At 36.5% G+C, this 23,262-nt stretch overlaps 1 protein-coding gene across 1 annotated transcript; it reads left to right on the top strand.

The window, feature by feature from the left end:
- LOC103721995 (uncharacterized) lies at window positions 1-22,282 on the top strand. Its single transcript, XM_088721061.2, has 9 exons — window positions 1-461; window positions 4,678-4,724; window positions 10,018-10,143; window positions 12,369-12,554; window positions 13,286-13,600; window positions 13,727-13,813; window positions 16,363-17,115; window positions 17,246-17,700; window positions 20,280-22,282. Exons 1-9 carry the CDS (start codon window positions 209-211, stop codon window positions 21,877-21,879), a joined length of 3,822 nt encoding a protein of 1,273 aa, XP_088577187.2. The 5' UTR covers window positions 1-208; the 3' UTR covers window positions 21,880-22,282.
- The last annotated feature ends 980 nt before the right edge of the window (window positions 22,283-23,262 follow it).

The following is a 23,262-nucleotide window of genomic DNA, read 5'->3' as shown; positions in this document are numbered from 1 at the left end:
TGTGGGGGTTACCAAACGCCCCCTTAAGGTATACGGCGGCAATGGAGGTGGTGACCCGACCGCTCTCTCTCCTTCTCTCTCCCCTTCCCTCCTCCCCCCCTTCTCTCTCTACTGTAATAACCCAAAGCTTGGCTTCATAGTTTCCACTCTTTCTTCTTTCATCAATCTCCTCTCTATCCCTCCCTCTCTCTCTCTCTTGGTTTCTTCGATGGCGACGGCGGGATACGAGGGAGGGATCGGAGGGAAGTTCCGGCGGCGGCCGCACAGGAGGGCCGCGGCGACGCCCTACGACCGCCCGCCGGCGGTGGCTCGTGGGCTCAGGGGCCGGACGGAGGAGGCGGGCCGCAACGGATGGCTGTCGAAGCTTGTCGACCCCGCCTCGCGGTTCATCGCCAGCAGCGCCTCCAGGATCTTCTCCTCCGTGTTCGGCAAGCGTCTCGCGGCGCTACCGGAAGCTCCAGGTTGGATTTCCCCACTTCTGTTTCTTTGTATTTTGTTCCTTTTGTTATTATGTGCATGTTCTTGGATTAGGGTTTTGGAATGCCTAGGGTTTTGGTGCTAACTCGTGCTTTGTGAGTTAGATTTTGTGAATCTTGGCAAGAAGGAGAACCCTGTAATCAATAAAACGAGTTCCAGATAGTATGTATTTAGAAAGGGCCCTTCTCTGTATATTTTAAGGGTTCTTGATTGGGTCTGAAGGACTGATAACCTGAAGGGGACATCAATTTTACGATTTTAATAATAAATGAGGAGATTTTCGGAAGACGTGTTGTTTATGTCTCTTGCCGGCCATCTTGGGTATCTAAAGTTACTTCTTGCCGCATATTTTTCCGATTTTTTATTGTTTATTTTTTTTTAACTACCAAAGAAAATTGTTTTCTGGTTGGAAGGTTGATCAATTCCATTGATTGCTTAGAGCTTGCCCATATTTTGGACTATGTTGCTGCTTATCAGGAACTCAAGTCATCCCTTTATTATTCTATCTATTCAGTTTACTTTTCAAAGTTGGCATCTTTGAATAACATGAATACCGGCTAATTTGGTATTTCTTAGTACTAAAACTTGATCCCTCTTTGGTGATTATGCATCTTCCACTGCTAGTCCTGCAATCTCAAGCCTCAGCTATATGTCTCTTATCCTATTTCTATCTTCAGACTCTTGAAATTTACAAGCCTAAATATATCATATTATTTCTGCCAGGTTGATCATTTATATTATAAACTACAAAAGCTTTTGATATTTGGGATTCATAATGTTAATCAATTCTTACTATCTCTTTCCTTAACTCTACTTGTGGTGCACAGATGCTGCAGCTTTAGATTCTCTCTGGCACAATCTCTATTAACCTTTCAATATCAACATCTGAAAATTTATCCGTCAAATCATCAATTTTAATTTAGCTTATTATTGCCTGTATTTTTCTGTTTGTTTGACATGCTTTTGGCAAATGTGGTTGGGTCATTAGGGTTGTTTAATGCCTTTTTCATCTACAATAGGGGGCTAAGCAAGTCTTGTTTTCTTCTTGTGAGGGAACCACCACCTTGCCTCTAGTGAAAGCTATTTAAACCAGAGACTAGTTCAGTTGGTTTGAGGTCCATTTCTTATATTTCGTCTTCACATTGGATTTGCATTTGAACTCTTGCTCGAGTTTTAGCTCTATGTTGACCCTTTTCAGTTTATTCCTACTACTCCTGTTGATTGCCCATTTGTGTCTTAGTTCCTTCGACGATCTTTTTGTCAACTTTTGGCATGCACTCGTTTCTTAAATTTATTTAATTACTCTATTTAAAGTGCTACAACTTGTCCCTCTGGATCATTTCTTCTTTGGCTAACAATCTGCTTGATCTTTTGCCTCTTCACCAACACCACTACTTGTTTGTTCTTTGTCATTGTTATCCTCAACACCACAGGACCTAATGCCACCGTAGTTTGGCTATGAAATTTTGGTTTGTTGTTGTAAGCAACTATTCCATTTGTACGGTGTAGTTGAGATCTACTCTTACATCATGACCTCTAGCTGGCTAGCTTTACTCTGCCATGAGTGTGAAACTTGTGATATTTAGATATATCTCTGTGAGATGTAATTTTAGTTTAATGAGGCCAATTAGCTTACAAGTACTACTTTTTTAGCAATTACAGAACACAGTTTGCTGCCATCAAGTGAGTTTCATAGAAAGCTGTTGTGATTCTGTTAATTTGGTTTTCCTCATATGGCGTAAGATCACTCTGCTGTATGGCAATAATAAGTGTCTTGACTTGTTGATTCTTCTGTTGCTACTCATTTAAAGCAACATCGACATATAGTTGGTGACCATGCATCTTAAATGCTTTAACTTTGGTGGGCTTAAGGTCACATTTTCTTGCTGGCCATAATTGTTTTCATCTAATTACACCTCTGTTTGGTCCATGTGTTCTTTATTACTGTTAGGCTCATATGAAGCTTCATTTATGTGTACAAACTGGTCTATGTGTCTGCTTGATTTCAACACTTTGTGAGCTTATATGAACATCCCTTGTATTTCTTGATGCATGATTACTTGTATTGAGTGTGTCTGTCAATAATTTATGTTGTTACATCATATGATAATTCATTTGCCAACTTAGCTTGCTTTTTCATTTTGTTCTCTCCTCGTTTTAGCTTTGTTTGTTTTCTCTCACTTAACTTGTCCCAAATTGGTTGATAATTTTACCTCTAGCTCCGACATCTTCTTCGGGATAACTTTATTTCTGGTAGGAGTAGAAGGATATTATCTTTTTTGGTACACAGGCTAAGTATCATGTGGTATCTCGCTTATGGGAGAGGTCATTTGGTTTACCCTCTCTGACTCCCATATCTCATTCCCAGCTTACTCACCTCTCAGCTGAATAAGCATGGTAATTATGATCACAAAAAAAATGTTATGTTCAAGAAAAAGAAGCACCATGAATAAATCTTCACTTTTTCCAGTATTCGTATACACGGTATTTCTGTTTGTGTAACTTATCTGCATGCGTGCAGCCACTTTTATCCTTATAGCTAGTTTACATGGCTAGGACTTAGTAGACTTATTCATAAACAGTCAAAGAGTCATGCCAATTTCTGCAAGTCTGTTAGGGAGGGCAGGGGAAGATGGTTAAGATATTGACTCTATATAATTGTATAATGTGCTTACCACAATGTCTGAGTATGATATGCAAGGGGCTACAGGCTATTTTGGATGTATAATATCAAACTATTTCCTTGATTGATGAGGTATTACATCACTCCAACATTTACTCTGGTCACAATCAAGATATGTTGCAGTTCTTGCAGGTTGTGAAATTTTTCAGCTTTCTCGCTTAGTTGGTCAACAGGAACTGTACCTGATAAATAAGTGATCTGTTTGGATGGTATGGTTTTTGGTTGTCTGAATAACTCTTGTATCAAGCTTGTTTGGTTCAACAGATTCTTTTTATCCATACCTTATATATGATCATAATTGCTGATTGTTCAGCAGTTCCGGTCACACTTGCTCTGTTCTAGAACAGAAAAGAATTGAATCATCAGTTCAATCGGATTTGTCGACCCTATAGTAGTTCTATAAAGGGTAAATAGAAAATGAGAATTCTAGTGCCTAAAGATCCTCGATGTTTTTCTTCTAAGGTCTGTTGTAATTATTATCAGGTGTGCAGCAGTAATGTTTATTTTTCACCCTTGAGAGGAACATCTGATGAACTGTTATAGCCTGCCTTAGCATGCTGTATCTCCAAATAGTTAAAAATAACACGCAGGCATATATCCTTATGTTTCTTCTTGGAAGTGGTTTAGGACCTGGCAGCAGGTTAAATGCTGCAACTTGGTTGGATGAGCAATACTTGTACACCCATCAGTGCATGATGCTTGTCCTCCTTGTTAGCTGAATCCCAATTGCTTGTGTTACACCTTTTCCAAAAGCATATAACTAGATTTCTGACATACAAGGAGCTGGTTGTGTAAGTTTTACACCTCAAAATTGGAGTGACCAGAAGTCACCCCTAACTAGGGATGCTTTAAATAAGATCTATCATGGTTTCTACGTAGTTAGCTGCTTGCTCAAGTTGATCTTTTGGAATGGAGGTTATAGGGTTGTTTGCTGTTTACCTAATGCAGTTCCATAACTGGTGTATGAGAACTGAAAATGATATTTTGTTGTAAATATGTTTTTCTTATGTTGGCATGAATTTGTCATCCAATACTGCTGTTGTATTTAATTTAGTGAATATCAGGTCGGTTATTGCTTACATACAGTAACACTGCAGACTTCGGTTCAGGTGTATGATGAGCAATTACAGTAATGGCTGACCTTGAAAATTGTGGGCTTGATATCAACCGTTGCCACTAGGGCTTGTTGTATATACTTTCAAAACTTTTACTTATTTATTGCTGGACTCTTATGCCCTTATGCAGATCCTAGAAAGATATTTGAAATGATTTGTATTTCTTGATGCCAATGTTGCTGTATTGCTCTGTTTTATGCAGGGAGTTGGTTAGTTACTTGCTAATTCACTCAGTTACTCATAAACCATAGTATGCTTTTTATCTGGATGAATCTCTTATTTTTTATGTACTGGTTTGTCTATTTTCTACTGCAGTGCCTGGAATGTATCAATGTTTTCCAAATTTACCGCTTGAAATTAAATTTGTGTTCCAAATAACCATATATTGACCTATTTGTACAGAAGGAAACCATCTATCGAGCCAAGAAGTTCCTGAAGTAGCGTGCACTGTAAGTAGCAGTACATTAAGTGCATTAAGTTTTATTTTTTTAAAGTTATATTTCCTAGAATTTAGGCCTGATATAGATCTTTGTTTAATTGGTTTTCTTATTTTTTGACTTTGGAAATGATGCATTTTTTCTATTACCCTTTGATATAAGCAGAGTTGTGCTGTGTTTTCCGTGGATATGTATTGGTATATTAAATTAATTAGCTTCTTTATGGAGATCTTTAAGTGATCACCACCTTATATGCTATTTTTATGATATTGTGTTTGTGCTGTTCTTGCTTGGATGGTATATCAAATTTTTATTATTGGACTTGGCGAAGCATAGGTATTTATATACTTCTTTGCATTCTTGTGAAGAATTCATTGGTCTGTTTTATGTTGACAATATGATTTCTGTGAAATGTATGATTTGTGCAAAGATTCTAAGTTTTGATATGGTAGATAATAGATTTTATATTTGGATACCAAGCAATTGACAGAGATAAATTGATTTGTTGCAAAGAAAGTTTTATTTGCTAAGTGTCATCAGTATGTAGAAGTGATTGTACTTTCATATTAGCATGTGTGGGCTAAGCTGCATGTGGAACTGTGTAGCAACACAGTTAAACACGCATACTCTCACAAGCTTATGGTCATAAGAAGGATCTTCACATATTTGCAATTTTGACATATATAATTTACAACGTTAATTTGGTCAATGTCATATCTGTGAATGAGAAATGAAATCTTTGTCAATCTCGCTCTTTCACTGGTTGTCCTTCATGTCTATATAGAATCTCTCCATGGCCCCAAATTCTCTTGATTGTGTATTTAAAGAACCACAAGATGTTAAGAAAGTTGTTCTTATGGGGCTTCTGGATCACATTTACACTATAGATGGGGTTTTCTTTTAGTCTCTTCAAGTGGGACCTTTGTATGACTTGCATCCTCTTAATGACTCTGATTGGCTTGTTTAATGAGTCATTGTTCCAAAAGAAATTTGCATCTTTCAAACATATGGTGTTAAAAATGAATAGTTTTCTTAATGAGAGGTGAAGTTTTGACGAATGTTGTTTTTTCCTCATCTGAATCTTTGCATGCCTTAGTAAATTGCACAAGTTTCACTCAATATTAGGTAAAGCTAGGCTTGCCAACCTGACCTGAATCACCCCATTTGGACATGTCGAATCGAACTGACTGGCCTATCGGTTTGGGACTTGGTGGAAACGGCCCAAACCGCTTCGAACTAAGTGGAACTGCCTGGTTCCGCTTGCTACAAAATGGCTTGAGTTGTTTTAGGTTATCTTGTGAGAAAAAAGAAAAAATGCCTTCGGATGCCATTCTTTGCTCTTTTCTTAAAAATTTACAAAGGGGAGATAGATTTTGTGAGAAAAAATCAGGGAAAAAGAGAGTTTTGTTGATTTTGACCTCAAATTCAAGTCAAATTAGGTATAAGTCAGTCCCTCCTCTTCATTCTCTTTTTTTTTTCATTTTTATGCCTAAAATAGGTCAAGAATTGGTCAAATCAAAGGAAATCATGCTAAAATTTTATATTTTTGGCCTGATTTTATGATATGCTATAGATTTAAGGGTGATCTACGTATTGAAGAAAAAATCATGATTGTTGTTGATCATATAATTTTTTAGATTAAAAAATCATGAAAATATGAATTAGTATTCTATATAGATAATTTTTTCTGAAGTAATTCAGCCATTTTTGCATTAATATGTAACATATATATATATGTTAATTTAAATCATCATTAATTCAACTAAACATCATGGAGAATTTGGCATTGTGTATCGGCAATTAGGATATATTTTCTCGGACAACTTGCATAGTTTTTACATAATTTTATAAATTATTACATGTATCAAGTGAAATCAAACTATAAAAGTCTTCTAAAACCCTAACTATGAACAAGATCTGATATGTATGAGTGGCATAGAGCCATAGACACTCCACGAGGAACTCAATGGTATACATTTTGTAATTCAAATCAATTCGATATTCGTGTTTTCAAACTCAAAAATATGTATCATCTGTTTAATTATTACAAATCTATATTTAATTATTACAGTTGCATCGATGAAGCAATCATACAATCTTCTTGGACCAATGTGAAATAAACTAACATTAAGATATACTTAAATCATAATTTAAAGATCCCTAAACGTTAAAATAACCTTGAAAGTCCAAAAATTTAAAAAATAAAACATAAAAAATGGCAAGAAATAATAAGCCGGTACCAAACCAGTATGTTTCTATTAGTGCGGTTTGGTTTGGTGCCATATCATGCTGGTACTGGACCAATACGGTTTCAAATATCGAGATTGCGAACATTGGGTAAAACTTTCTAGTGTAAATAATCCTTAAATTCTAATTAATATTATATAACCCCATCGTCGATAGGTCTGATGACACAAAATCAATCTAAGTTTTCTTTATAATTCTCTGTTGGTTTGAGTTCATTTCTGTAAAATTGCACTTCATTTTATATTTCGGAATAACATTAGTTTCCCTATCTTTATATTATTTGGAAGTGACATATGTAAAACTGCAGAAGAATCGGGAAAACTTAGTTGGGTAGAGGGCAGGTGTTTTTTGGGGTTTGCATTTCTAAATCTAAGAAGACTTTATGTATAAAACCCATTTATCATGTGATATATGATGATCTCTATAGAAATTGAGATAGTTTATGCTGAATGCATTTGGTGTCTTCGAAAAGTAAACATAAGAACAGGGGTTTGATTACTCTAAATTAATATGCTAGTTTATTTGGTATCTAAAATTCACCAGTGGAGGTATTATTTGGTACTTCTAGCGTACACAATTAGTATATGGAGTGAACGATAATAATGTTCCATGATGCTGAATCTCCTTATATGCTCAGATGAATTAAGGATTTAATATTTTTCAAGCTTCATACAGCATGGTAAATTGGGCTAAAAAGAAAATTATTGATTGCTAAGCTACTATCGAGGATATCTATGCTTAAAACTCCATTCATGTTATCTCCAAAATACTTCTGGAATAAGAGAGCATGTCTCATGGTGTTAAAATGATGCTAGCGTTTCTAGGAATAAAGGTGTCTAAAGAAAAGCTTTTGAAAACACTATGAAATTGGATTAGATTATACTGTTGCAATGCAAGCTAAGTTAATGGGTTTACTGTTTACAAGTTGATACTGTTCATTAGTATTCCTCTCAGAGTTCTTCATGAGTTCCAATATGGAGGTTGTATAACTGCAGCCTTGTTTGTTTATGTTTTATCTTTCCAATTTTTCTTTTTTGTTATAGTTGTTTACTAACCTATGCTATTTTTCAACCTTTGGTTTATTCCTCTCTGTTTCTTGACTATGTTTCTTTCCAACCGGTATGCAACGGTCTCTTGAATGCCTTTAGAACTATCCTGAAAAAAATGAAGAGCTTACTTGGCAAACACATGCAAGAGGCCTTCTAAGTTTACTTGCGGTCTGACTATGTAATATGCTTAGTTTAACCGTTGTATTTTTCTGGTAACATAATGAATAACAGCTAATATATATCATGATGTTTTTGTATGTTATTTTATTGTGACATAATGCTGCATATAGTTTTTTGAGTGTCTTGATGCTAATTATGAGAAGTATGGAGTACATATCAAGATGTACACTCATACCAGCTAAAGTTTGTGAATTTCAGTATTGGTTGGAACATGTAGGAAGATCTAATTTCAACTCAAATCAGTGGCTAGGAGATGCCTTTCAGAATTTCCATACCTCAGCTTCCTATTAAAAAAATAAAAGGGTTACTCATATTGTTCCTTCTTTTGTCGGAACAAGGTTTATATCATTTAGCAGATCAACATAGTTGCAGTTAAGAGGCATTTCCAGAGTGTGGTTAATCATTCTCTTTTTTATAATAACTATATTAAAATCAGTGAACCTTACTGTTGTTCTTGATATATTATGTCATATAAATTATTCTTTTCAAGGTCTTCATTTGTTGTCAGTGCAAATTATCTCAAAATGTCTCAAAGCTTTTGTTTAGGATTGATATAGGTCAACTTGTTTCTTGATTCATTTATATTATTTTGAGTACCAAGTGCCTTACCATGTTCAAATTGCACATGCCTGTACTATTTTCAGCAGTCTCTAATTATTATATCCTCTTTTGTTGCAACTCCTAGGCTTCCTTAATGCTCTTTCTCTAATGTAATCTTTTGTAGTTTCACAACACATGATTTTATTTCTGTGTGAGGGAAAAATAATTGTTGGAACAGATGCCCTAGAATGCTCTTCTTCCATTTCTGTACATTTTCATCTATCCTAAAATGGAAACATCCTGACCCTCTCCTCTGCATCACTATCTTTTACATAGGTGCACAAGCTGGATTTTGGGAACTTTGTTTTCCCTGCAGACATGAATTTAAGGTTGAGATTTTGGAGTCTCAGGACTTTTCAAAATGCTAGGAATCATTTTCAATTGGCCTCTACATTGTCCTTTTTAATCTTAGGCATGTTGAATTCTATTGTGTTCCTGCAGCAAGATGTGATCTCTCAAAACCTTTTTTCCCTCTCATGTTAATGACTTATAGCTTTAGGAGTTTCTGGTTCTTCATAAGGATCGGTTTTAAGTATCTTTCCCTAAAACGACGTTTTTAAATGCTACAAACTCATCGTTGATCTATTAACTTGTTTAGATCTCTCTCAGTTTTTCTATGTTAGATATGCATCAAAAAAGCGACTATACATATACCACGATCTTATGCATAGATATTTGGTGGCTTCCATTTGTAACACTTGGTGATGCTTAAATACTAGCATCTCTACTAAGTGTCCAGATAGCACTGCTTGTATGATTTGCAGTTTAATATGCAGGTAACAACCACTATCAATAGGACATGATGTAAACAAAAACATCCAGTAGTTTAATTGCATTAAATTAAAGTAATTACTATTATTTTATATAGATTCCTTAGTTTTGTGCTTCAGGCTACCAAGAAGTTGATATCCATTGAGGGTGTGTGTCTTTCTCTGAACTTGCCCTCCTTGTTCTGTTATCCATATCTTCTTTATTCCTCAAAAATTATGTTAAGGCCTTTCCTGTGCATAACTGCTACTTGCTTATGATACTCTTTCTTTCTGTTGCAATTTCACATTTAATCTCATCATGTCTCTGCTCTTGGTTATTCAAAATTTTCATTATTCATTATTTCTTTGGAACACAAAATCCATGATGGTATTATCTTTTAACTATAAGTTTATTATTATTAGTCACCAAAAAATATAAATATATTATTAATAATATCTTTTGTTGTTTGGAATTACCAGCTGCAGAATCGATCATCCAAATTGCTAGAAAATAGAAGAAATGATGAAGTTGAGCAAACGAATAATCCTGATATCGGTGGTATTTCTGAACTTGAAGAACTACTGAAGCAGAAAACATTCACAAGGAAAGTACTTACCATGTGATACTCGAGAACTGATTAAAATGTTACTTTGTATAGCTAGTGCTTATCTAGTGATGTCTTGATGCTTGGCTTCCTTATCCATGTGAATTGTGGTTGAGATATATAACGTGAAACCTCCCATTCAAGCTGAGAAAGGAAAGAAAGAAAGGGAGAAACAGGGCAATGGGAGAGGTTGTAGATTTTTTAAGTCCAAGATTTTCAGGATACAGTGGGTGTCATATTTTAATTGTATTAAAGTACCACAAAAATCTTGGAGTTGTTGGGATCATGAACCTTCCTCTTTATTGCCTACACCTTATTCCCTTTATTTTTCTAAAAACAATTTAAGGTTTTGTCAGGTAGATATGGGTAGATATGGTTATCAGTCTTCCAACATACTCTTGAGATTTTTGTCATGCCATTTGTCGTCCCCCCCCCCCCCCCCCCCACCTGCAGGAAAAAAAAAGAAAACCCCAAAAGGGGATTTGTTTGGTGTTTATGGTTTTGGCTGCAACTGACCAAAACCAGGTATATATGATGCTTTTAAGCATATTTTGGTATTTATTATCATACTGAGGTCATTTCTTCAAGTAAGGAAGCTATGTAGTGTTAGTTTCAGGTCATTTTTGTTTCCCTGAGTTGAAAGAGGGGGATATTTATTCATGATTGATAAATATAATCCAGATGGGTCGAACACTCCAGAAAGGTCTCTATTATAGCACTTAATAAAGACTAGTGTGAACAACTAAACACAAGAAATTTTTATTCTAGCAGTGACATCTTTTCAATATAAAATATAATCACGGTATGCCGTACCGTACCGAACCGGACGGTAGTGTGAACAACTAAACATAAGAAACTTTCATTCTAGCAGTGACATCTTTTCAATGTAAGATATAATCATGATATACCGTACCATACCGAATTGGACGGTACCAAGCGTACTGTACCGTACTGGTTCAGAGCCGGTACCAGTACTAGTAGTGTATGACACTCGGTATGCCAAAAGAACCGCGTACCGTACCGTTCCAATCATGGTCTGCCGTACCGGTCCGTACCGGCCGGTACGGGCCGGTATGTACCAGTCCGGCCTAGGACCGGTACCAGATCAGCGTGAAATCCGGTACCGGTAATTTATTGTTGAAGAACCGGTACGGGACCGGTTTGGACCGGTACGCCACCGGTTCGGATCGGTACGCCACCGGTACGGGACAGGTTTTGTACCGGTCCGGGACGCCACCGGTACGCCGACCGGTACCGGTATGGCGGACCTTGGTTCCAATACTATGCTAGTGTGGCACCGGTACAGGGTCCGGTACCGAGACGGCGAACCTTGGATATAATAATCTATATTTACATCCATTTAGTTAAATAACCATTATAATAAAAATATGAGAAATAATTTTGAATTCTACCAAAAACTTTTACAAACAAAGCACCTGTCCTATTTGCTCAAAAAGATGAAGTAAAAAAAAACAATTTGAATACACTGGGCATTAAAAAGCTATGCATTTGTTAAATATAATAAACTTTCTGCTAAATTTTCAGTAAGTAAACTAATATTTGTTGTTTATGGTACAAAAAATAAGTACACTTGATGAACTTACATACATCATTAACTTCAGATTAAAACTCCTGAAACTACACAAAATGTCCAAGTGCTTTTCAATAACTTTTCCTGGCTTCTTTTATTTTTCTTCGATTTTTCATTTTTCTGAAATTTTTGTGATTTTTGGAAAGCTCCAAAACTTGGAGCAAAACTTTTAAGATTTCCAAAACTGATACTCCATAAGCCTAAGTAAATGCATCATTAACTTCAGACAAAAACTGTTGAAACTACACAAAATGTCCAAGTGTTTTTCTGTAACTTTTCTTGGCTTCTTTTATTTGTCTTCGATTTTTCATTTTTCTGATTTTTTTGTGATTTTTGAAAAGCTTCAAAACTTGGAGCAAAACTTTTAAGATTTCCAAAACCGATGCTCCATAAGCCTAAGTAAAACCAATATCAGAACTGAATTTTCAATCCTTGGTTATAACCTACAAATCTCATCAGGTGTGGCCAGAGCTTGTTTAGAACATTTCAGAACATCTTTTCTTTCTTGCTTATTTGGCAATTCTTACTTTTAAGTAAATTTCCTAGTCATCTGATATTTGTTATGCATATGTTTGCAGACTATTTTGTCTGTTGCCATAGGATTCTATCTCTAATAACATTCTATGTTAAACAGGGTTGAGTTTGATTATTTGACACAATTACTGCACTCAAGAACTTTTGATCCAGACATGTCAAAACCTACAACCAATAAGGAAGAAAAGGAAGAGACAGTTGTTTCAGCACAAGACAATGGAGTAGGGGGCTCCAAATCATTACAAGATTGTTCAACTCCTTCAAAAAGTTTAATTGCAAGAAAACTTGTATGTCGCAATTGCTTTTCAAGTTCTTTTAACTATGATTTAGTAGTCCTCCATTAAAGGTGGCCAATGCAGAAGGCTCGGCCATTGTAGGGTTTGAGGAGAGTGGGATATACTCAGCCTTATCCCATGTGCGGAGAGGCTATTTTTGTATTTCAAACTCATGACCTTCATATCACAATGGAGCAACCTTACCGTTGCACCAAAGCTCATCCTCTTGATAATCCGCCATTGCTATGGGGAATCTATGTGGTAGTAAACACTTATCTAAAAATATAACATACATATCTTGAAAGAGCAATATTATGTGTCATATCATAAAAAATTCATCAAGCTTTGTCTTGTATTCGCCTGGTCTGGAGAACCAACTGCTTTATCCTCATGATAAACTTCAAACAGTTCTGAAAGGAGTGGTAGGTGTTATGAATTTAGTAAAGAAGTTATGGTTAATAACACCTCTGTTTTTCTTCATCTTTAGCTTTCATTTGCTGAATGCTTTCTATAAAACCATGATCCTTTTTTCAAAAGCCAAAATTTATTTGTGGTGGTAAAATTTAATGTTCACAATTTTCATTTTTTTAATCCCCTTAGATAATTCTACCCATGCATAAGTTTGTTCATAAAACATTTTCTTCCCCTCAAAATGATGGTAACTTTCAGCTAGTTGTCTGCTGATATACTTTCTGTTATTCTGCTTTTTATTCTACATGTATTTATCTAATGATGTTTTGCAGATTCCTGAGGATGAAGCTGCTTCACCAGCAGAACTTGCAAAAGCATATATGGGGTCTAGGTCTTCAAAAGTGCCCTCTTCTGCTCTAAGTTTGCGGAGCCAAGTTTTTCATGGAGATAAAAATATGCCAAGTAATTCACTTTGTATATCAAAACCATTTGACCTATCCGTTATGCCAAAGTCTGTTGTTCGATTTTCCGAAACCCCTGATCTCCCTGAAAATGGTTTTATGACACCAAAACCAAGAGGCAGATCAGCCATATATAGAATGTCCTGTTCTCCATATTTTAAGGTCCATCCTACAGCAAACATGAAGGTATTATTTGATGTGATGGAAACTGATTATGCTCTCTCATTTTTATATAACTGATATGGAACTCATAGATGTTCATTGTCTGTGTAATTCTTCTTTCCTACTACAACTTTTGTTCTGTCATTTCAGGGTGCAGGACCTTCCAACAATGTCTCTCATGGCCCATCATCATCTCACCAGGCTCTAGCAAGCACCCTGCATTCTGGTGGCAGGCAGGTAGCCCATTCTTTCTAGTCCTGTAGTGCCTTTTCTTTTGTCAAGGTGTATATCCGCATGCTATTTTTATCATAGAATGCTAGCCAAGCACCTGATAAATTTAAACTTAGGGTTGAAGTGGGATAACACTGGGAAAAATGGACTTTGGCCCTCCCTAGACTGGAATATCAAATTGGCTGGTTCCATTTATGTCCAAATTTTAGACATAACTTGGAGTACTTTAGCATGATTGGGAGTGCTCCAAGGAGGTTCCGCATAAATTACTGAAATTGCATTGCCTAGCAAATGATAAAGTGCTAATAGTAGTGGACCCAATGGTCCAAATCACTAGTTAGTAAGGCTTCCGGTGAATCAGGGCTCCACGATCTCTTGGAGCCCAGGTGCAAGGTTCACAGCAAGATGTGTGCCTTAGAAAGGCACCATGCACACAAATATCTGTGTGCATACATGCATACATAATGCATGCGTGTATATATATTTGTAATGAATTCATGATGCTCAATATGTTCACAGACAGTTATATGACAAATAAATCACAATGCAGATATGAATGTTCACACCAAACAGTCATAGCAGCATGCAACATGTACAACGTACTTGTGACCACACACTGTCACATGCACAAACAACATACATGCTTCATCATAAAGGCATGTGTTTCTGTGCTTCAATGTCTCAGCAAGGTGCGCATAAGGCATGCTTTTTAAGTGCACATGGAAGTTGCCTTCCTTGAGTAAGGGGCACTAAGGCGCTGAGGTAGCACATTTAATAATGTTGCCTCTTGGACTTTCCTAGCTGACCACTATGGGACCTGGTTTACCGCTTAACAAGCTCTTATTCATGGAGTGACAGTATCCAGAATAAGTTTTATAATGCTATATTTGGGGATTAACATTTACTGTTTGAGGGACTATTTTAGCATAGCTGGTTAATATACATGTTGAACAACATACCTAGATAAACATAAGTGGATAAGAATGTTCAATAATAAATTGTCAATTGTTGATAGAAAAGATAAAATCAGACGACTTATGCTGCTAGGAGTGAATTTGATATTTGGAATGCCTTTGATAATTTGATTTGAAAAGAAAGTAGCCTCATCTCTGAAAGTTTGAAATGATCTAATATGAGGCATTTATGCTCAACTTATTTGTGAACCTTTGTCCATAACCATAATGAGTTTCATGTTATTGATTTTCATGTTAATGAGTTCCCAATCTTAGTAGGTTTACATCAAGGATTTGCTCTAAGTCCTTACCTTTTTGTGCTAGTTATGGATGACCGTACTAGGCATGTTCAGGACGATATTCTTAGGTTCATACTTTTTGCGGATGTATAGTCAGAGTAGATGAAACTAAAGTCGAGGTTAATCATAAGTAGAAATTATGGAAAGTGCATTAGAATTCAAGGATTTTAGGTTGAGTAGGACCAAAACAGAATACATGGGATGCATTTTTAGTAAAATTAGAAATAGAAATGAAAATAGAGTGGAAATTGAGGATCATAAAGTTTCTAAGAGTGATCATTTTCAGTATTTAGAATTGATTGTTCCTAAGGAAAGGGAGATCGAAGAGGATGTTATCCATAGGATTAAAGTAGGTTGGATATGATGGAGAGTTGCAACTGGGGTCTTATGTGATCGTATACTTGCCAAATTGAAGGAAAAATTTTATAGGATAGCCATTCAAGTGTCTATGCTTTGTGATATAAAAAGTTGGGCAAATAGAAACAGTAACATGTACACAATATGAGTTTGGCTGAAATGGGAATGTTGATATGGATGTGTGGTAATACAAGAAAAGATAGAATAAGAAATAAAGTCTTTCATAAAAAGATGGATGTAGCACCAATTAAGAATAAATTGAGAGAAGGATAACTTAGATGGTTTGGATATGTACAATATAGGAGATGCACTAGTACGAAGGAGTGATTTGATTGTACAAGGAAAATAGGGTAGAGGTTGACTGAAAGTCACATAGAAAAGATGTAGTAAGGAAGGACTTAATATATCAACATCTTTCAGAAAATATGATCCTAAGCTGACTGGAATTGAGGAAAAGGATTCATATGGCCAATTCCAACTAGTTTGGGATTAAAGCCTAGTTGAGTTGAGTTTAATTGAGTTAATATATTGAAGTGTTTTGAGATAATGCTTTTTATGTTTCCTTTTGTGAATGGAGAACCACGACAACAATGTACTAGACTTATCAGTATAGGTCATTTTATGAAAACTTCATGTCTATTTATTTTTGATTCAGGTTACATAGTTACATATTTTACCCCAGACCTTGTTGCTTCTGTTCATGTTTTCTAAGATATGTCCCCTCACCCGGTTTCAAAACCTTGTTACTGTATTTAACCTCCCTTCTTACAGTTTACTATTGTCTATATTGCCGTAACTATGTGTGTTACTGTCTTATTTAAGATGAACATAATGGCATATATTAATTCTGGGGCAGGGCATATGAGCAAAGTGTGATATTATTTCTTTAGATCTATCAGATTTTCATGATCTGATTACCGAATGTGCTATTGATATTTCTGAGCAGGTCTTGAAGCGAGGTATTTCGGCTTTAGATAGTGATTTTGGATCTGTTGGTCCTATACGAAGAATTCGCCAGAAGTCTAATATGATATCTCTTACAAAAGATATACACTCAAGACTTCCTGGAAATCTTCTTCCTAGTCCCTCGACTCCACTTGACAATGGTTTTATCCAAGGTTCTGCATCAATGCAAAAGACTGTTGGGCTGGATGACCAGAAGCATGATAACATAGACTTACAGATTTCAGAAAAGGGAGATAATAGAAAAGCTTATGAAAATATTGCTCTCACTCCGCTGCAGTCAATTGAGACTGCCAGGAAAATATTGCAACAGCTTGATAAATTAGTGCCTTCACCAAAAGAGAGATCATCTGGAGCAAACACTTTTTCTAGGGATGAATCACCTTCAAAGTTAACTCATATTTCGTTACGTGGACGGGTTTTTGAAAACATGAAGGATATAGATTCATCTAAGTCTCTAAATGAGGAAGACCATGATAATTTGGATGCTGTCAGTGATTCCCCTCTGCTAGATATCAGAAATACTCCTCAAAAGCAAGTCAAGGTGGAAGAAAATAGCCCCATAAAATCTTCTGTTTCAGGAGTTAAATCAGCATCTGAAAGCAATAGCGCAGATGATGCTGTTGTGCATGTCGCAGATTCCATGCATGGTGACAGTTCTGCACATGTTAGGATCTCAGATTCTGCTGCTTTTCCTTCACAAAAGAATCTAGCTTTTAAAAGCATCGCACCTGAGGTATGAAACTCTATTTGCATTCTAGTGATATGATAGCAAAATTTCAGTTGGATATATGAACATTATCATCCTGATTTTATGTGGTTTTACTTATCTTATTACATGGACTTATATTTATCATTTTTTGAAGGATTCGCTGGAGCTGGATGATGATAATAATAACAAAGACACTTCTGGTCCAGTAAACACTATAGATGATAATGTTGAGGCAAAGATATTAAAGCATGAAGATGTTACTTCTGAGTCAGCAACAGCAAAGAGATTTCTGATATATTCATCCAAACACATCCCTTCTCCAAGTTCCATATCTACTGGAGAAGCTGACATGAAGGGTTCCGTTAAACCTGTTGTTTCTGAGAAAAGCACTGGCTTTGCATTTCCTGTGGCACCTGCTCCCAGCACTCATTCCCAGCCACCTCCAAAACCTGCCATGCCAAGCCTTCTGCTTCACAGATCATCTTATCAGAAGGAACAAACAGATGCTCCGTTTAGTTTTGGCTCCAAAGATGAGTCGACCATTACATTTTCATCAATTGTGAGTACAACAGGTTTCAGTGAGACTGCTGGCATGAAAATTAGTGTGAGGTCAGGATCAAAAACTGAATGAACTGGGTTTTCTTTTACTTTTAAAAATTTACAGCTGTTTAATTGTCATTGTATTTCCTACTTTTCTCTTTTCCTTGTATGAAAAAGTTTCCTTTAAAGAATAGACTTAGTCAAACAATTATTCTTTGTAGGACACTGATCATTTCTTACTTACACCTGCTTGAGTCTTTTAGTCATATAGACAGGTATTTTGAGGAATGTATCAGCGTTTAATTTCTGTTGTAATCTTCTGTTTTTGTAAATCATGATTAGTTGTTACAGGATGCCTAAAGTTTAATCTTGCAGTTTGGGTTATATGTATTTATGATATTTTTTAATTCAAGATAATGTTTTTTGGAAGTTAAAGAGAAATAACTTCATCATTATAGCCTACAAAAAGGAGAGATTAACTTATATAAACTTGTTACTGCTTGGACCTCTAAGTAGGTAAATGGCCAAGATTGTCAGCATATATGAAATTAGAATTAGATGAGGAGATATTATCTAAAAGCTATGCTCTATTCTTCTAGGGTTCCTACACCTAATGCCCCCTTTTTATGCCCAATTAAATTTCTAACATTTTAATGTGAGAAGCCGACCGTGTCTGAATTTTTTTTGTGGCTGATTGGCCTTTTGTAACCAGACCACATGGTATGCTTCTCCCATTATAATAGTAGTGAAAAATATTATATTATGCTTACATAATGTTGATAGACTTTGGGAATCCCAATCATGAGGAATAAATGGAAAAAACCATCATGAGTTATGTGGGCTGTATGGGTGCATCTATCCATTTAGTGTCAGGTACCTTTGGAAGCAAGGTTTGCTATACCGATTTCGGTACCTATACCAATAACATGTTCATACAGTATTGGTACTTGTCGGTTTGGGGTACCAGCACTTGGTACGCCTTCCATACCAAGTATGGGTTTACCATCGGTATGATATGTTATGCTCAGTACAGGTGGTATGCATTAGTATGAACCTTGCTTAGAAGCCTTATTTTCTTTTTTTAATAATTTAGATAGAAAAATAGGATGGGGCTTTATTAATTATAATTAAGCATGAGGTATCTTTACTATTTAGAGTTATTAACATGTGAAAATTGAGTCTAGCTTTGGACCTAAGTCTAACAAATCATATAGCTTTTTTGTGCATAGAAACTCTCTTTTCTTCCTTCTACTGTTATTTTGAAAAGGAAAGTTGGACCACCACGTTATTTCATTTAGAATAAAAATGGCATATAAACTTAATCTTTCCAAAGAAACTATTTCCATCTTTGATATATCTCCTCCAAAAATCTAAACCCTAATCTCTATATAGAATATATCTTTTATTATTAAGCATATTCCTTCATATTTTTTTATTTAGCAAGCTGCTCTAGTCATGATGGATGGGAACATAATAACCATCAATTGCTACTTCCCTTGAAGAAATCACATCCATTATACATTCTTGATGCTACGTAAGCTTTAGTCTTATCTGAAAAATTAAATCTTAATTTTTATACAGATTATTTTTTTTTTATTAAGTATGCCCATTCATATTCATTAGAAATTTACTTTAATCATGATGGTAGAATCACGACATCCATTAAATGTTATTTGAAGAAATCACGTGCAATGCATGTGCTCGATGCTGGCGGACATAGTCAGAGTTGTAGGTAACCATTTTATTTTGGTCTGTGGAAAGGCATAATACTTTCTGCTTAAGGTGTTTCCCCACTTTGTTAGTCTGGACTATACAACAGAAGTGAGAGAGATGATGACATAGCTAATAGTATTAGAGCTGAGTGAATAAGCGGAAGGATATTTGTAGGGTGTTATCTGATTGATGTGTGCTGCAGAGATTTAAGGGCTAATTTGTGAGACAGCAATAGGCCATGAAATATTGTATAGTTTTAGAGTGTTGGGCATGAAAAGGTTGAGTGATTAATATGGAAATAAGAATTTTAGGATGCAAGGTAAAAGAAGAAGGGTGGGAAACTAGTTTGCAAAGGGGCAATGGTTGAAGACAAAGTGATAAAAAACTTATTGAGATGGTAGCGACGTGTGACAAAGATATGAGATCCGCTTAGAGCATGTTCTGTAACGTGTAGTAAGAGGCCTAGAAAAAAGGAGCGAAAGACCTAGGTCTAGGATGGGAGTTGTTGGAAGGGATATAGGAAGGACAGAATAATGGCTTTGATTGCCCTTAATAGGGATAATTAGTGAATAGACTTATACACTGACCCAAATAGTTGGCAAAATGCTTCATGACTATGGTTGCTGTGCTTTTCACCCACGTTGGTCTCAGAAATTGTACTTTTAGAGCCATTGTATTGTTTTTCATTGGTTATCAAAACTTGACATCTATGTTTTCAGTGTTACCTGTAGAAAGCTAAAAGAAGCTAGCAGCATCTCCTTATTAGCACATTGCATCTTTGATTTTATTAGTGTTAATAATAAATAATAAATATGTAATGAAATTTTAGTATCTTACTGACATTGGGACATTAGTCTGATTCTTTGCTTGTACCTTCACAAGTTTTAGATGCATTTCTTGAGTTGAATTAACTCTTTTTTTGGTCTATGCTGCAGCAATGACAGTTCAGCAATTGTAGATGACAACTCGAAGTTGAATAGAAGTGGTGAAATGCAGCAGGGTGGAGATTTGATCAAATCAGCTGGAACTGCAGTTTCCTCAGGCATATCAACATCAAGAACACCTGCTATGTTTTCTTTTGGTGCTTCAACTGCTCCAAGCTTAAGCAATGGCTCACTGCACTCATCCTCTAACTCCTCATTTTCCACTTCTCCAGCTGTGACATTTTCTGATATCACTGTGAGCTCGGTTTTCTCCACCAGCCATTCCAGTGCAATCAGTTCTAGTGGTTTATCTATATCACCTGCAGTACCTACATTTTCCGCAGTTCATACACTTCAGTTTGGGTCTAGTACCTCAAAAGGGTTTCCAATATCAGTTTCTCCTCCCCAGGATAAATCTGATATCATGGATTTTGGGGCAAAGCCTACCAAGGCATCACCATTCAGCTCAAGGAGTTCTACTGCTCTGGACACATTTTCATTTTCAAGCACAGGCAGCGGCATTTCATCTGCTCTGACAATACCATTTGCATTTTCAAACACTGGTGGTGATTCATCTGTTGTGGCAACAGTATGTGCAAGTTCAAGCATGGGCAGCAGTTCCACTGCTCCTGCACGAAGTATGAGTGCCAGCCAATCTGTCCTTGCACCGTCATCAGCATTTTCAGGTGCAATCAGCATTTCTGGATCCAGTGCTTCAGGGCAGTCTAGTAGTTTGAGTCCATCTGTTGCTGTTGACAATTCTCAGAACCTTGCTGCTAGTTTTGGTGCTACATCTGCATCTATTTTTGGCACACAGTCAGCCCAATCTGGAAGTGGGGTCTCACACATTTCTCAAAGCTCAGCAAGTCCAATAGGTTCCTTTCTGTCAATTCCAACATTTGGACTCAGTACTTCTTCCTCAACTGGTTTTGGTAGTTCACCATTTGGGCATGCATCCACTGGTACTAAATCTTTTAGTTCAAGTTCTGGATTTTCTGTTTCAGCTGGTACCAACTCTTCCAACCCTGGGACCAGCTCTTCTGCAGCTACTACTAGTTTACTCGGTTCAAGTTCTCAACCATCCACATCATCTGTCTTTGGTACCAGTTTTGGATCTACTGCATCCCCATCTACTGGATTTTTATTTGGATTGTCTACATCTGCACCAGGGAGTTCATTTGCATTTGGTTCATCATCAGGCTCAGTATTTGCATTCACTTCAGCGGGCTGTACTACAACGCCATTTTTTTCTGCACAACCTGTATTTGGAATGTCAACTGCATCTGCTGGTTTTAGCTCAGGATCTACTGGAAGTGATCAGATGAATGTTGAGGACAGCATAGCTGATGACACTAACCAGGCAGAGATTTCTATGGTTTCAACATTTGCTCAACCAAGCAGTTCACTTGCGGCACCATTGTCAGGTGGATCATCCATTTTCCAATTTGGTAGCCATCCAAATTCTTCAACCTCTCGAAATCCATCCCCATTTCAGGCAGCTGGTAATGTAGAGTTTCCTTCAGGAGGAAGCTTTTCTTTGGGTAGTGGTGGTGGGGACAAGTCTGGCCGAAAATTTGTGAAAGTAAGACGAGACAAGCTACGAAAGAAATAAGACATCTGTCTCCCAATAAAGACTTATGACATTCTTATCAACATTGACTCATCCTATGATGACCAAATATTTTTCAAGCAAAGGTAATGATTGTTTACTATTTCCAGCTTTGGTGCTAGGTTTTCTGCTATCAAGGCTCTTGTGTCTTTTCCAGCACTGCAAAGTCGGTTGGTGTTTGCTTTCTGCGCCCATTTAGCTATATGTTTCCAATTTTGGAGTAGCTTTAGCGAGTGTAAGGAGTATGTCTTGTGTTGCTATCAAGCACATGCATGGTGTACTTTGTTTTGTAACATTGGACATCATGTATCTCATCAAATGTTATCTTGTATCAGGTCTGCGTTCTATTGTACATTTTTGCTGGGTTATTTATTTTATATGATCCACAGTTGAGATTGCAACTGCAGTTATGTATTTTCCAATTCCTATGACAAAGAATCATGCAGCTTGCCTGTATCTTTGTTACCAGTCACTGTTAGATCAGAATTTTTTTTGTGACATTAGTTGGACCAGGTCTTTTAGAAGTAAGTAGTCTATTGCTAGTGTTAAGGCTTTGTTGGGTATCAATTTTTTTGTTGTTTTTTATTTTTAAAGGTGAAAGCATGAAATCTGATATGAGAAAGATATTTCTCTTATTTTTATTTTTTTATTTTATAAAAAAAATTACAATTTATGTACAATTTAGAAGTGAGGAATTTTTACTTTCACCATGTTTAAAAATAACTTTTTGAACAAGTTATACCATATCGTACCGAACTGGATGGATAGAATATGCCGAACTGGACTGTACGGAGCGTAGCATAGCGTACCAGTTTGGTATGTGTATGTGGTACGGGTGGCGTATCGATACTTAGTACGTTGAACTAGCTTTTGTAACATGTTTAGCGAGACAGTAATAATGTGACATTGGTACGGATCTCGGTATCGAGATGGTGTATCTCATTTTTGAGTAGCACATGGTTGGAGCAGAATTCGGTCATCACATTGGTAATAGAATTTGGGGCAAATGTGGGATCTTTTTATTTTTTTTGGGGGGGGGGGGGGGGGGATCATGACAGCGGATGTTGGTGACCGCCACCGCTATCACCTCAAAGCCAATGTTCATTGTGTTCCACTGCTTCAATCGTGGCCCCTGCCCCATCCCCTGCCGCTGCTGCTGCTCCAACTCCTTCCTCTCACAGGGAAAGGCATCTCTGTTAATGCTTCACTAGAATATATGCAAAATAGGGTGAAAATCCCATAAGAAAAAAACATAGAAAAGAGGGTTTTTGATAGGTTTTGGGGAGTGTGAGAGTTAAGAACATGCTTAAATCAAAGCTGGAGAAGAGAATAGAGAGGAGGGGAGGAAGAAGAAAGGATGGTAGGGAAGTGAGAAAGTTGGTTGAT

The sequence above is a fragment of the Phoenix dactylifera genome, chromosome 1 (assembly GCF_051530095.1).
Source record: "Phoenix dactylifera cultivar Ajwa chromosome 1, Ajwa_hap1_PhDact_Kaust_v1.1, whole genome shotgun sequence".
Lineage (NCBI taxonomy): Eukaryota > Viridiplantae > Streptophyta > Magnoliopsida > Arecales > Arecaceae > Phoenix > Phoenix dactylifera.
The sequence above is the reverse complement of the archived record's forward strand: the minus strand, read 5'-3'. Positions and strand labels throughout refer to the sequence as shown.